Below are 17247 nucleotides of genomic sequence, written 5' to 3'. Positions count from 1 at the left end.
CGAAGGGCTAGAAGGCAGGATCATCAAGTTTGCAGACGACACCAAATTGGGAGGGAGAGCCAAGACTCCAGAGGACAGGAGCAGGATTCAAAACGATCTTGACAGATTAGAGAGATGATGGGCCAAAACGAACAAAATGAAGTTCAACACGGACAAATGCAAGATACTCCACTTTGGCAGGAAAAATGAAATGCAAAGATACAGAATGGGGGACGATGCCTGGCTCGAGAGCAGTACGTGTGAAAAAGATCTTGGAGTCCTCGTGGACAACAAGCTAAACATGAGCCAGGAATGTGATGTGGCAGCAAAAAAAGCCAATGGGATTTTGGCCTGCATCAAGAGGAGCCTAGTGTCTAGATCCAGGGAAGTCATGTTCCCCATGCTCTATTCCGCTTTGGTTAGACCACTTTACCTGGAATATTGTGTCCAATTCTGGGCACCACAATTCAAGAGAGATATTGACAAGTTGGAATGTGTCCAGAGAAGGGCGACTCAAATGATCAAGGGTCTGGAGAACAAGCCCTATGAGGAGTGGCTTAAGGAGCTGGGCATGTTTAGCCTGAAGAAGAGAAGGCTGAGAAGAGATAAATATGTGAGAGGAAGCCACAGGGAGGAGGGAGCAAGCTTGTTTTCTGCTTCCTTGGAGACTAGGACGAGGAACAATGGCTCCAAACTACAAGAGAGGAGATTCCATCTGAACACGAGGAAGAACTTCCTGACTGTGAGAGCCGTTCAGCAGTGGAACTCTCTGCCCCAGAGTGTGGTGGAGGCTCCTTGTTTGGAAGCTTTTAAACAGAGGCTGGATGGCCATCTGTCAGGGGTGATTTGAATGCAATATTCCTGCTTCTTGGCAGAATGGGGTTGGACTGGATGGCCCAGGAGGTCTCTTCCAACTCTGATTCTATGATTCTATGATTCTAATGAGTTCTAAGAACAGAAAGATGGAGTAGCTATGGGGAGCCCTCTCAGCCCGGTCATAGCTAACTTCTACATGGAACACTTTGAAAAACAAGCCCTGGAGACAACAACCAAAAAGCCCACGATATGGTTCAGATATGTGGATGACACTTTCACCATTTGGAGCCATGGAGAAGAAGAACTCAACAGGTTCCTGGACCATCTTAACAGCATCCACCCAAACATATGGTTCAGATATGTGGATGACACCTTCACCATTTGGAGCCATGGAGAAGAAGAACTCAACAGGTTCCTGGACCATCTCAACAGCATCCACCCAAACATCCAGTTCACCATGGAAAAAGAAAATGAAGGAAGACTGCCTTTTCTAGATGTCCTAGTCATCCGCAAACCAGATCAACAATTGGGTCACACCATCTACAGAAAACCCACACACACAGATAGATATCTACATCAAAACTCCAACCATCACCCAAGTCAAAAAAGAAGCACCATTAAAGCCTTGGCAGACCGTGCAAAAAGAATCTGCGAACCCCACCTCCTCCAAGAGGAACTGAACCACCTCAACTAGGCTCTCCAGGCCAATGGAGACTCCACCTCAGACATCAGAAGAGCTGCAAGACAACCAAGAACAAGCCACGAGAGTCAAGATGAAGATCCAGCCAGAGGAAAAGCGTTCCTGCCATACATTAAGGGAACCACTGACCACAGAGGGAAGCTGATGACGAAACACAACATACAAACAATCTACAGACCTACCAAGAAAATCCAACAAATGCTACGTTCAGCAAAGGACAAGAGCAAGCTTGTTTTCTGCTTCCCTGGAGACTAGGACGAGGAACTATGGCTTCAAACTACAAGAGAGGAGATTCCATCTGAACATGAGGAAGAACTTCCTGACTGTGAGAGCTGTTCAGCAGTGGAACTCTCTGCCCAGGAGTGTGGTGGAGGCTCCTTCTTTGGAAACTTTGAAACAGAGGCTGGATAGCCATCTGTCGGGGGTGATTTGAATGCAATATTCCTGCTTCTTGGCAGAATGGGGTTGGACTGGATGGCCCATGAGGTCTCTTCCAACTCTTTGATTCTATGATTCTAGGAGATCTTTGCTCTTTTGGAGGATGGTCGAGAGAGCGCTGCGATTCACTGTGTCGAATGCCTTTGCAAGGTCAATGAATGCCATGTACTTTCCAATGAACGTGTTTACGATAGAACCAATTAGGAAATGACATTTAAAACCCAGGAACAAAAAAACATAGTGTTACATAGTGCTCTGAATATTGTTTCCCTGTTTTTTTTTTAATCTCTCTCCTCTGTCGTCTTGCGCGTTGTTCTCGGGGTGGCCGCGGCGGCAATTTCCAGCAATGTGTCATAAACGTAATAGAAACGAAAGCTGCCCCAGAGTGACTGCTCGATATTAAAGTATTTCATCTTCCGCTCCGATAAAGCCGCATCTGACAAATCAACGGAGCTCATCCTCGGGGGTCGTTACGGCTCCCTAAATTACAGGAGCGCAAAACACACACAGAGGTAGACACTGCAAGGCAAGGCGTCGCTCTGCGCGCCCATTAATCAAAAGCCCGCCTCGCTCCCGAGATGGGCTCATTAACATTCGTTCGTTCATTCCGGGGAGAAGGCATCCAAAAGGCTGAGAAGATCTGTCTCTCAATCAGGACGGAAAGCAATGAAAATCACTCCGAAGGACGAGAGAAGCGATCCATACGCAGAGAGACAAGCAAACACATTGTCGCCGTACAGATAACGGGAGCCCCATCCCTCTTGCCAACGATCCACGCTGTCGACGGCTGGAGAGAGATGGCGAAGACAGCTATCTATTTGCAGACACTTGGAAAGCGGCCACGTTCCTTTCGTATTTTACAAAGGAAGGGGCGGCCATCTTTAAAGCAAAGGGAGAGCCAGAGCAAAAGGAGCACAATGGGTCCAAAGGTTGTTGCACTCCAGGACAGGAATAATAAACGTTGAATAGGAAAAACAATCCTTTTATTGAAGATAAGTAAAAAACAGCAAAGTAAAAAGCACTTTAAAGAAATAGGTAAATCCAATTAGGTAAGAAGATAAACAGGAACAAATTAGTCCCAAATGGATCCCAAAGGTTGTGGCACTCCAGGACAGGATTGATCCTCTGACTTTAAACACCACACGTTGAATAGGAAAAACAATCCTATCATTGAAGATAAATAAAAAAAAGCAAAGTAAGAAGCACTTTAAAGAAATAGGTAAATCCAATTAGGTAAGAAGATAAGCAGGAACAAATTAGTCCCAAATGGATCCCAAAGGTTGTTGCACTCCAGGACAGGAATAATCCACGTTGAATAGGAAAAACAATCCTTTTATTGAAGATAAGTAAAAAACAGCAAAGTAAGAAGCACTTTAAAGAAATAGGTAAATCCAATTAGGTAAGAAGATAAGCAGGAACAAATTAGTCCCAAATGGATCCCAAAGGTTGTGGCACTCCAGGACAGGAATAATCCTCTGACTTTAAACACCACACGTTGAATAGGAAAAACATCCTTTTATCGAAGATAAGTAAAAGAACAGCAAAGTAAGAAGCACTTTAAAGAAATAGGTAAATCCAGTTAGGTAAGTCCCAAAGGTTGTTGCACTACAGGACAGGAATAATCCACGTTGAATAGGAAAAACAATCCTTTTATTGAAGATAAATAAAAAAAACAGTTAAGTAAGAAGCACTTTAAAGAAATAGGTAAATCCAATTGGGTAAGAAGATAAGCAGGAACAAATTAGTCCCAAATGGGTCCCAAAGGCTGTTGCACTCCAGGACAGGAATAATCCTCTGACTTTAAACACCACACGTTGAATAGGAAAAACAATCCTATCATTGAAGATAAATAAAAGAAACAGCAAAGTAAGAAGCACTTTAAAGAAATAGGTAAATCCAATTAGGTAAGAAGATAAGCAGGAACAAATTAGTCCCAAATGGATCCCAAAGGTTGTTGCACTCCAGGACAGGAATAATCCACGTTGAATAGGAAAAACAATCCTTTTATTGAAGATAAAAAAAAAACACCTAAGTAAGAAGCACTTTAAAGAAATAGGTAAATCCAATTGGGTAAGAAGATAAGCAGGAACAAATTAGTCCCAAATGGATCCTAAAGGTTGTGGCACTCCAGGACAGGAATAATCCTCTGACTTTAAACATCACACATTGAATAGGAAAAACAATCCCTTTATTGGAAATAAGTAAAAAACAGCAAAGTAAGAAGCACTTTAAAGAAATAGGTAAATCCAATTAGGTAAGTCCCAAAGGTTGTTGCCCTCCAGGACAGGAATAATCCTCTGACTTTAAACACCACACGTTGAATAGGAAAAACAATCCTTTCATTGAAGATAAGTAAAAAAAACAGCAAAGTAAGAAGCACTTTAAAGAAATAGGTAAATCCAATTAGGTAAGAAGATAAGCAAGAACAAATTAGTCCAAGGTAGAATTCAGCAGAAGTCCCCGGTGGCGCAGTGAGCTACTGAACTTGTTGACCGAAAGGTCACAGGTTCAAATCCGAGGAGTGGTGTGAGCACCCGCTGTTAGCCCCAGCTTCTGCCAACCTAGCAGTTCGAAAACATGCGAGTAGTTCAATAGTTACCACTCCGGCGGGAAGGTAACGGCGTTCTTTGCAGTCATGCCAGCCACATGACCTAGGAGGTGTCTATGGACAACGCCGGCTTTTTGGCTTAGAAATGGAGATGAGCACTACGCCGTAGAGTCGGGCACAACTGTCTTGCACCCCCAAAGCTCTCATCATCATCATCAGCTGAAGCATCAGGCCCTTCAGGCCCTGCACCCCCAAACCCCTCATCATCATCCACAACTGGCTGAGCCACAACATAATATATAGACATACACATACACACACTCACACACATATTTGGAAATGCTTTCATGTAATCTTGACTGTGCAAATGAGGTTTGAAAATGTTTGCATCCTTTCGCAACACGGTCATTCGGTTTTACTACCAAAGCGGAGATTAACCAACCCCTAATCAGAATTTCATAAATATATAACATATAATACTAATATAATATCTCAATTTTTGGGGTCTCGAGTCAGTACCTGGTCAGCCACGAGTAACTCCAGCAGCTCCTCCTCAAACTTCTCCAGCGAAGGGTAGAGGTGGATGGACAGGTTCTCCAAGTAGCAGGTCGTTGTCTTCATGAGTCGTGGTTTCTGCAAGGGATCTCCTGCAAAGACAAGTGATAGGTTTTCCTATAATGGTCAAGCCATTATTCTGCTTTCCATGGCGATGAAGGTGGGCTGGCATTGGCCATCGCTGGGAGAGGAAACAGACACCTTTTTATTTTTATTATTATTAATTATTATTAAACTTGGGAGCCATTGCTGTGCTTCTGGGACATAGTGCTGGAGGTTATCCTAATCCAGAAATGCACATCGGAATAGCCAGGTCTTCAAGTTCTTCCTAAAGACTGCCATTGTGGGTGCTAGTCTAATGTCTTTGGGGAGGGTGTTCCAGAGTCGGGGGGCAACCATAGAGAAGGCCCTGTCCCTCATCCCCACCAAACGCACTTGCGACGCAGGTGGGATCGCAAGCAGGGCCTCTCCAGATGAACGAAGGGAGCGCGTGGGTTCATAAACAGAGATGCGGTCACGCAGGTAGGCAGGTCCCAAACCGTTTGGGGCTTTGTAGGTAAGCACTTCAACCTTGAATTGGGTTCAGTAGGAAAACGGCAGCCAATGGAGCTCCTTAAACAGGAGGGTTGACCTCTCTCTGTAAGGAGCGCCAGTTAACATCCTGGCCACTGCCCGTTGGACCAGTTGGAATTTCCAAGCCGTTTTCAAGGGTAGCCCCACGTAAAGCGCATTACAGTAATCCAATCTAGAGGTGACCAAGGCATGGACCACCATGGCCAAATCAACCTTTGTGAGGTACGGTCACAGCTGGCACACAAGTCTTAGCTGTGCAAAAGCCGTCCAGGACACCACCGACGCCTGAGCCTCAAGCGTAAGTGATGAATCCAGGAGAATTCCCAAACTGCGGACCTGTGACTTCAGGGGGAGTGTAACCCCGTCCAGCACAGATTGCCACCCTATACCCCGATCCGGTTGACGATTGACCAGGAGGACCTCTGTCTTGTCGGGATTGATCTTCAGCTTGTTCTTCCTCATCCAGATAGCCACAGCGGCCAGGCACTCGAGGGGCCTCCTTGGAATTAGGTGGAAATGACCCTCATATTCGCCCCCTTGTTGACACAGTGGTACCTTCTTGTTCTGTTCCATCAGATCCTTGTGATAAATCCACAGTTAGCTCCCCGGTTAGGGCCTCCCCTCCAGGACTGTATCAATTTGAAACTCCATCTGCCCCAGTTGTCCCTACACAATCGGCCACACTCTCCCGCCCAAGAACACTCCCCCTTTTCAGCCCACTCAGTTACCTTGATGCCTCTCTTTCCAGCTTGACATCGGAAGCGTCCCTACATGAGATCCAAGGGAAATTATACTCCAGCCTTACTTCCTCAGAAAGTTGACTAGCCACAGATTACAACCACATGGGGGGGGGGGGAGGTCTCAGAGGAGGGGGGCACCATCCAGGTTGTGTGGGGGAGGAGATTTCCTGGTCACCAAAGTTCCAGGGAGAAGCGCCACAGAGTTCTTGCGACCCTGGAGAAGGTAGGAAGTGGTAGGCTCCATGACAGAGCCCTTGGCCTTAAGGTTCTGCTGATCAATGCCAGGTCCGTCAATGGAAAGACCGCTGCCATTCGGGACTTGATCCTGGATGAGAGGGTGGATCTGGCTTGCATCACCGAGACCTGGTTGGATGAGCGGGGGGGAGTAAATCTCACTCAGCTGTGCCCACCGAGTTTTGGAGTGCATCAGCAGGCCAGGCTGGGGGGGCGGGGAGGCGGGGTCGCAGTAGTCTATCGGCAATCCATCGCCGTGGTCAGATGCTCTGTTCCACAATCACCTGGGTTCGAGTGTGTTTACCTGAGGGTGGGAAGCCGTGACAACTTGGGGTTTCTGCTGGTGTACCGCCCACCCCGCAACCCAGCAGTTTCCTTGCCTGAGCTAGCAGAAGTGGTCTCCAATTCGGCCTTGGCCTCCCAGCGCCTGGTGGTGTTGGGAGATGTTAACATCCATGCTGAGACCTCTTTGACTGGAGCAGCTCAGGACTTCATGGCCGCCATGACGACCATGGGGCTCTCACAAGTTATAGCTGGACCCACCCATCAGGCAGGACATACACTTGACCTAGTTTTCGTGGCGGACAGTGAAATGATCACAGTGAAAGAACAAAACATCCTTCCTTTGTCATGGTCTGATCATTATCTGATCAGCTTTAGACTTTCTGCGACCCGTCACCTCCGCAGGACAAATTAAGATGGTCCGCCCCAGGAGACTGATGGATCCAGATGGATTCCTGAGGAATCTTGGTGTTTTCCTGCCATGGAGCCTGGCGATCCTGTCGACGCCTTGGTTGATCTCTATAACAGGGAGATGTCCAGGGCGATAGATACGATCACTCCCGAACGCCCCATCTCGTTGCGTCGAGACAGGCCATCTCCCTGGTTCACCGAGTTGACCATGATGAAACACACGAGAAGGGGGCTAGAGCGCAAATGGAGGAAATCTCGAGACGTGTCTGATTAAGCACGGGCTAAAGCCTCTCTTAAGGCGTATTCCGTCGCTATACAGGTAGCCAGGGAGTCTTTCACGACTACCCGTATAGTGTCTGCAGCAAACAGATCGTTGGAGATGTTTCAGGTTGTCGGGAAACTCCTTCACCCACCGGTGGTTGAAGAGACCTTCGATGACCCAGCAACTCGGTGTCGCGAGTTCGCACACTATTTTGCAGGCAAAGTTGCTCAGATACGTCTTGAGCTGGACTCCAATTTCACCACAGTTCCAGGGGAGGTGATTGAGGCATCTGCTTGTCCAACTTTGTGGAATTCTTTTAGGCTTGTTCTTCCTGAGACCGTGGAGGAGGTCCTTGGTGCTGTGAGGGCGACCATGTCGGCTCTAGACCCTTGCCCGTCTTGGCTAATTAAATCGGCCAGGGAGGGGTTGGTAGATTGGTTTGTGTTGATCATTAACACATCTCTGGAGCAGGGGGTCTTTCCATCCCAACTGAAACAAGCGGTGGTTCGTCCACTCCTTAAAAAAGGTTTCCCTTGACTCCACGGTGCTGTACAACTTCAAACCAATCTCCAACCTCCCTTTCTTGGGCAAGGTGCTGGAACGGGTGGTCGCCTTCCAGCTCCAGGGTTTTCTAGATGACAACAACTACCTAGATCAGTCACAGTCTGGTTTCAGGCCTGGTCACGGCACCGAGACGGCCTTGGTCGCCTTGGTGGATGACCTCCGTAGAGAGCTGAACAGGGGGAGTGTGACCTTGTTGGTTCTCTTGGACATCTCAGCGGCTTTCGATACCATGCGTCTGGGACGACTCTGGGGATGGGTCTTGGGGGCACGATTTTGTCGTGGTTCCGGTCCTTTCTGGAGGGTCGATCCCAGATGGTGAAGCTGGGAGACGCCGGCTCGGGCCCCTGGCCTTTGACCTGTGGGGTCCCGCAAGGCTCTATCCTGTCTCCCATGCTTTTTAACATTTACATGAAATCGCTGGGAGAGGTCATCCAGAGTTTTGGAGTTGGGTGCCATCTCTACACAGATGACACACAACTCTACTACTCTTTTCCACTTAATGCTACATCTCTGTACTTGCGGATCTCGCCAAGTCTCTTCACAGCTGCCCTCCAAGTCTTCTCTGAACTTCTCGACTCGTCTCCTTCTTGATTAATGACTGAGCCAAGGTATAGGAAATCTTTAGCGAGCTTGATGTCTTTATCATCCCGCTTGAAAGCTATGCAAATCATCTGTGATCAAGGCTTTTGTCGTCTTGTTTTTGTTCCACATAAATATTAAAAGCTCGTTGCAGTCAATGAGCTTTTAATAATGGAAACAGGGACGTTTGTTGACAATGAAGGATGGAGTCATGTATTGTCGAAGGCTTTCATAGAGGGAATCACTGGGTTGTTGTAGATTTTTCGGGCTCTATGGCTATGTTCTAGAAGCATTCTCTCCTGACGTTTTGCCTGCATCTAAAAACTTTCAGGCCATCAAATGCTAATTAAGGTGGCGCAATGGAAACATTCAACAGACAAGAGTTCTTTCTCCCACCCTGGACCTTCCACAGATATATAAACTCAATTGAACCAAACATGGCATACAGGGCTTCCATGACCAACAGAACACACTAGAAGGGTTTGGTGGGCATTGAGTTTGGGAGTTGTAGTTCCCCTACATCCAGAGAGCACTGTGGACTCAAACAATGATGGATCTGGACCAAACTTGACACAAAAATTCAATATGCCTAAATATGAACAGAGATGGAGTTTGGAGGAAATAGACCTTGACATTTGGGATTTGTAGTTACTGGGATTTATAGTTCACCTACAATCAAAGAGCATTCTGAACTCCACCAATGGTGGAATTGAACCAAACACGGCATACAGGACTTCCATGACCAACAGAACATACTTAAGGCCATCCAGTCCAACTCTTCACCAGGGCAAGAAAATGTAATCAGAGCCCTCCTGACAAAGAGCCAGCCAGTCATCAATATATAGATAGATATGATTCTCTCTCTCACACACACAGATATAGTATCACAGATTTGAAAGAGACCCTTAAAGAAGGACTAAGATATGTTGCATATTCCAGAGTAGGCAAACCAGACACTCTCCACATCAACACTGACAAAGAAACAACAAGAAATACTGTTTACTCACAAGCAGAAAGGAATTACATAGATTAGAAACCAACACTTTCTCATTACTTTATTTTCCAGATTACCAGACTGGGCCACAGCAACGCCTGGCAGGGGACAGCTAGTAGTGTCATATAGAGCAAACCCTGATGTGAGAAGATGCTGGAGGAGAAAAGGCTTCCTAGCAACATATTCTTTCCAGAGTTAAGCATGGAGAAAAAGGATTCAGAGATGGCAAACTTTCACATCTTGCAGACAGATACCTTCATGGGAAGCCAAGACACCGGGGATGCCCTGCCAGGCGGAAACAGGGACGTTCTCGGGGAGGAGGTGATAGGCAGTCTCCAAGGGTGGGTGCAGCTGCAAGCGGCACTGCACCAGGCTCCCTTCCATCAGCACCAGGAACTTGTTCTCTAAGGAAAGGTGAGAAAAAGAGGCAGGTTCGGAGACATCCCGGGCCTGGGTGGTGGTGACTGGCACTTGACTGCTTGCTGCCTGAAGACATCATCACCATCATAATTATATTATTATTATTATTATTATTATTATTATTATTATTATTTTACTGACACAAAAACACAGTATGTCCCAGAAAACGAGATCTCTATGCTACATTTCGTATCACAAAATCACATTATTATTATTATTATTATTATTATTATTATTGTACTGACACAAAAACACAGTATGTCCCAGAAAACAAGATCTCTATGATGGATTTCGTATCACAAAATCACAAATCGCAATATAATCACATTATTATTATTATTATTCGTATCACAAAATCACATTATTATTATTATTATTATTATTATTATTATTATTGTTGTTGTTGTACTGACACAAAAACACAGTATGTCCCAGAAAATGAGATCCCTATGCTGGATTTCGTATCACAAATCACAAGTAACAATATAATCACATTATTATTATTATTATTATTATTATTATTATTTTACTGACACAAAAACACAGTATGTCCCAGAAAACGAGATCTCTATGCTACATTTCGTATCACAAAATCACATTATTATTATTATTATTATTATTATTATTATTATTATTATTATTGTACTGACACAAAAACACAGTATGTCCCAGAAAACAAGATCTCTATGCTGGATTTCGTATCACAAAATCACAAATCGCAATATAATCACATTATTATTATTATTATTCGTATCACAAAATCACATTATTATTATTATTATTATTGTTGTTGTTGTTGTTGTACTGACACAAAAACACAGTATGTCCCAGAAAATGAGATCCCTATGCTGGATTTCGTATCACAAATCACAAGTAACAATATAATCACATTATTATTATTATTATTATTATTATTATTATTATTATTATTTTACTGACACAAAAACACAGTATGTCCCAGAAAACGAGATCTCTATGCTGGATTTCGTATCACAAAATCACATTATTATTATTATTATTATTATTATTCTGACACAAAAACACAGTATGTCCCAGAAAATGAGATCTCTATGCTACATTTCGTATCACAAAATCATATTATTATTATTATTATTATTATTATTATTATTATTTTACTGACACAAAAACACAGTATATCCCAGAAAACGAGATCTCTATGCTGGATTTCGTATCACAAAATCACAAATCGCAATATAATCACAATATTATTATTATTATTATTTTACTGACACAAAAACAAAGTGTGTCCCAGAAAACGAGATCTCTATGCTGGATTTCGTATCAAAAAATCACATTATTATTATTATTATTATTATTATTATTATTATTATTTTGCTGACACAAAAACACAGTATGTCCCAGAAAACGAGATCTCTATGCTAGATTTCGTATCACAAAATCACATTATTATTATTATTATTATTATTATTATTATTATTATTGTACTGACACAAAAACACAGTATGTCCCAGAAATCTAGAATTATATGTTGGATTTCATATCGCAAAATCACAAGTCACAATACAATCACATTATTATTATTATTATTATTTTACTGACACAAAAACACAGTATGACACAGCAAACGAGATCTCTATGCTGGATTTCGTAGAGAGTAACATAATAAAGGTAATAACAACAATAATAAAAAGAGTAAAATAATGAATGTAGCAACAACAACAATTATACAGTTAAATAATAAATGTATAATAATAGAGTAAAGTGATGAATAGAATAATAAATAGAATAAAATAATAAGTGAAATGATAATAATAATAATAATAATAATAATAATAACAGAGTGAAATAATAAATAACCTTGACTCGAGTATAAGCCGAGGGGGACTTTTTCAGCCTAAAAAGGGGGCTGAAAAACTAGATACAGTATATTATTAGAATAGTACTAATACATCATTCATAATATTAGTATTAAGTAGCCAGGCCATAACGGCTTGCTGCCTGGAGACAACACCACCACCACCACCACCACCATCACCATCTTTTAGAAGAAGAAGCTTATGTTAGAAGCTTATGATACTGTGAACCACCTAGGCCTCCTCCTGAGAAAAATGTATAATATCACAAAGGACGACCACCTCACCCTCCTCATAGGAAACCTGCTACAAAACAGGAGCTTTTTTGTTGAGTTCCAGGGCCAGAGGAGCAGATGGCGGAAACAGAAGAACGGCCTGCCTCAGGGGAGCGTGCTTGCTCCATCCATGTTCAACATCTACACAAATGCTATTCTTGTAAGCCGCTCCGAGCCCCAGGGGAGTGGCGGCATATAAGTTTAAATAATAAATAAATAAATAAATAAAATGACCAGCAACTGCCAGAAGGGACAGAGAGTTTCATCTATGCTGATGATCATGCCATCACTGCTCAAGCAGGGAGCTTTGAGATGGTTGAATAGAAGCTTTCCAAAGCTCTAGGTGCTCTGACTGCCTATTACAGGGAAAACCAACTGATCCCCAATCCATCCAAAACACAGACATGTGCCTTTCATCTCAAGAACAGAGAAGCATCCCGAGCTCTGAAGATCACCTGGGAAGGAATCCCACTGGAGCATTGTAGTGCACCCAAATACCTGGGAGTCACTCTGGACCGTGCTCTGACCTACAAGAAGCACTGCCTGAACATCAAGCAAAAAGTGGGCGCTAGAAACAACATCATACGAAAGCTGACTGGCACAACCTGGGGATCACAACCAGACACAGTGAAGACATCTGCCCTTGCTGCTGAGTACGCATGCCCAGTGTGGAACACATCTCACCACGGTAAAACAGTAGATGTCAACTGTCACTCTGGGCCAGAGCGAAGAGAGGGGAGGCCAGGGGACAGCACCATCTTGTCTCCTGTGCTATTCTAATAATATGTTATAATATAATATATAATATATTGTATATACATATAATATTTATAATATTGTAATGTAATGCAATATAATACTAATAATAATAATAATATGATATTATAATTATCTATTTATATTACATGTAATATTACTAATAATATTACAGTATAATTGATATAGTGCAATATAGCAATATTTAAAACTGATATTGTACTATGTTAATAATATATTGTATGTATATATATACCTTGTAAGCCGCTCTGAGTCCCCTTCGGGGTGAGAAGGGCGGCATATCAATGTCGTAAATAAATAAATAAATAAATGTGGCTCTTAATGAGACATGCCGCATCATCACAGGGTGTCTGCGCCTTACACCACTGGAGAAATTACACTGCTTAGCCGCTATCGCACCACCTGACATCCGCCGGGAAGTAGCAGCCAATAGTGAAAGGACCAAGGCAGAGACATCTCCAGCTCATCCCTTGTTTGGGTATCAGCCAGCACGTCAACGACTTAAATCAAGAAATAGTTTTCTTAGATCTACAGAGACACTCGCTGGAACACCTCAGCAAGCGAGAGTCCAAAAGTGGCAGGCTCAAACTCAGAACCTCAACCAATGGCTGATACCAGATGAGAGACTCCCCCCTGGGCACACAGAAGACTGGGTGACTTGGAAGGCGCTGAACAGACTGCGCTCTGGCACCACAAGATGCAGAGCCAACCTTCAGAAATGGGGCCACAAAGTGGAATCCTTGACATGCGAGTGCGGAGAAGAGCAAACCACTGACCACCTGCTGCAATGCACCCTGAGCCCTGCCACATGCACAATGGAGGACCTCCTTGCAGCAACATCAGAGGCACTCCAAGTCTGACATCTTCCATAAATTGAACAAATTGAAATTGAATCCAGACAAGACAGAGGCACTCCTGGTCAGTCGCAAGGCCGAACAGGGCATAGGGTTACAGCCCGTGCTGGACGGGGTCACACTCCCCCTGAAGACGCAGGTTTGCAGCTTGGGTGTGACCCTGGACTCATCGCTGAGCCTGGAACCTCAGGTTTCGGCGGTGACCAGGGGAGCATTTGCACAGCTTAGGCTTGTGCGCCAGCTGCGCCCGTACCTCGGGAAGTCTGACTTGGCCACAGTAATCCACGCCCTGGTTACATCCCGTTTAGACTACTGCAACGCTCTCTACGTGGGGTTGCCTTTGAAGACGGCCCGGAAGCTCCAACTGGTCCAACATGCGGCAGCCATGATACTAACAGGAGCGGGACGCAGGGAGCATACAAAGCCCTTGCTGTACCAGCTCCACTGGCTGCCGATCTGCTACCGGGCTCAATTCAAGGTGCTGGCATTGGCCTATAAAGCCCTAAACGGTTCCAGCCCAAGATACCTAACTGACCGCCTCTCGGCTTTTGAGATCTTCCGGGGAGGCCCTTCTCTCGATCCCGCCTGCCTCACAGGCATGCCTGGCGGGGACGAGAGATAGGGCCTTCTCGGTGGTGGCTCCTCGGCTGTGGAACACCCTTCCCGTAGACATCAGGCTAGCCCCCTCCCTGTTAATATTCCGCAGGAAGTTAAAGACCTGGCTGTTTAAGAAGGCATTTGAATAGAAGTGCAATGATTGGTAATATGACCATAGGAATGGAACAACGGAAATGGTATTGGATTGTGGGTTTGACGATGAGACGACTCGGAATGGCTTTTGTAGTAATGTTGATGTTTTTGATGAGATGTTTTCTGATAACGTTGAATTGTGGATTATTTTACACTATGTCTTGTATTTTGCACCTGTTTTTCTATGTTGTACACCGCAGTGAGTCGCCCTTGGGCTGAGAATTGCGGTATATAAGCGAAGTAAATAAATAAATAATAAATAAATAAATAAATAAATAAATAATAAAACAATGTGTGGAGAAAAGGACTTACTCGTGAGCGGTTCTTGGATCAGCGGGTGCAAAAGGGCCCTCGGCGTCCCGTGATAAAGGCTGAGCCTGGAGAAGAAAGGACAGGCCACGAGATCGTGAGAATAAGGGGAACCCAGCACAAAAAAAATGGCAGAGATATCACCACTTATTATTCAAAATGCAAACAAAAAGAGAAAAACAGAAGGTCACTTTCAATGTGTTTTTCTCGCATGGGAAATTGGGGTTTTCGGAAGAGATGACCCATGAGGTCTCTCCCAATTCTAGGGTTCTATGAATTGATTTGAGTCATAAATTTGAATTTCTTTGATTTATTTGAATTTATTTATTTATTTGATTTGAGTCATAAATATGAATTGATTTGAGTCATAAATTTGAATTTCTTTGATTTATTTGAATTTATTTGGATTTATTTATTTATTTGATTTGAGTCATAAATATGAATTGATTTGAGTCATAAATAAATCTGCATCGAATTCAGGGGAACTTCAGTGTCCAATTTCATCTGCCTGACGTTTGCTTTGTTGCGGTGATTGTTATGATAGAAACCAATTAGGAAGAGAGATATATAACCCACAAACAAAAATTGTATTGCATAATGTCATGTATTATAATCATAATAGCAATATAATTATAATAATATAATACAATTATTATTATAATAACAATATAATTATAGCAATTTAATACAATTATAATATAACAATATATTTATGCATTTATAATACAGTTAATAATACAATTATTATTATAACAATATAATTATAGCAATTTAATACAATTATAATATAACATAATATAATAATTATGCATATATAATACAGTTATAATAAAATAGAACAGTAATATTATATCAAATATAATTATAATAATATAACACAATTATAATTATAATAACAATATAATTATAACAATATACTACAATTATAATAAAATAGAATAATATGTAATATAATTATAATAATACACTACAATTCTAATAACAATATAACTATAACAATATAATAATTATAATAAAATAGAATAATATTATAGATAATATAATTATAATAATACACTACAATTCTAATAACAATATAACTATAGCAATATAATACAATTATAATATCACATAATGTAATAATTATGTGTATATAATACAATTATAATAAAATAGAATAGTAAATATTATATATAATATAATTATAATAATATACTATGATTCTAACAATATACTTATAACGATATAATACCATTATAATATAACATAATATAATAATTATGTATATATAATACAATAATGATAAAATAATAAAATAGAATAATAAATGTTATATATAATTATAATAGAATTATAATTCTAGTAACAATTATAGCAATATAATACAATTATAATATAACAAAATGCAATAATTATGTATATATAATTATAATAAAATAATAAAATTGAATAATAAATATTAAATATAATATAATTATAATATACTACAATTATAATAATATAATACAATTATAATAAAATAATAAAATAAATATTATATATAATATAAATATAACAATGTAATAGAATAATTCTAATAACAATATAATTATAGCAGTATAATAGAATTATTATATAATATAATAATTATGTATATATAATATTCTAATAAAATAATAAAATAGAATAATAAATATTAAATATAATATAATTATAATAATATACTACAATTCTAATAATATAATACTAACAATATAATACAATTATAATATAATATAATATAATAATTATGTGTATATAATACAATTCTAATAAAATAAATATTTTATATATAACATTATAATAATTATAATTCTAATAACAATATAATTATAGCAATATAATACAATTAAAATATATGATTATTATGCACATATAATACAACTCTAATAAAATAATAAAATAGAATAATAAATAGTACATATAATATAATTATAATAATATAATACAATGATAATTCTAGTAACAATACAATTAGTGTTGTTTTTAAATTGTTTTAAATTGCTTTTAAATTTTGTTAGATTTTAGCTAGTCTTGTAAGCCACTCCGAGCCCCAGGGGAGTGGCGGCATATAAGTTCAAATAATCAATAAATAAATAAATTATAGCAATATAATACAATTATAATATAATGTAATAATTATGTATATATAATACAATTATAATAAAATAATAAATATTGTATATAATTATAATAATGTAATAGAATAATAATTCTAGTAACAATATAATTATAACAATATAATGCAATTATAATAAAATAATAAAATAGAATAGTAAATATTATATATAATATAATTATAACAATATAACAGAATTATAATTCTAGTAACAATATAATTACAGCAATATAATA

The 17247-nt window shown here is 40.5% G+C and overlaps 1 protein-coding gene across 2 annotated transcripts in view; it reads right to left on the bottom strand.

Annotated features, from left to right (window-relative positions):
- Positions 1-17247, bottom strand: part of NPHP4 (nephrocystin 4) — a 185355-nt gene that overhangs the window by 135029 nt on the left and 33079 nt on the right. For both annotated transcript variants that reach the window (XM_067472811.1, XM_067472812.1), the window contains exons 5-7: positions 14899-14963; positions 9930-10079; positions 5001-5128 (exon numbers count right to left, since the gene is read on the bottom strand). In XM_067472811.1, coding sequence (XP_067328912.1) covers positions 5001-5128; positions 9930-10079; positions 14899-14963 — 343 coding nt within the window. The remainder of the gene's footprint in view (positions 1-5000; positions 5129-9929; positions 10080-14898; positions 14964-17247) is intronic.

The sequence above is a fragment of the Anolis sagrei genome, chromosome 13, assembly GCF_037176765.1.
Source record: "Anolis sagrei isolate rAnoSag1 chromosome 13, rAnoSag1.mat, whole genome shotgun sequence".
Taxonomy (NCBI): Eukaryota; Metazoa; Chordata; class Lepidosauria; order Squamata; family Dactyloidae; genus Anolis; species Anolis sagrei.
The sequence above is the reverse complement of the archived record's forward strand: the minus strand, read 5'-3'. Positions and strand labels throughout refer to the sequence as shown.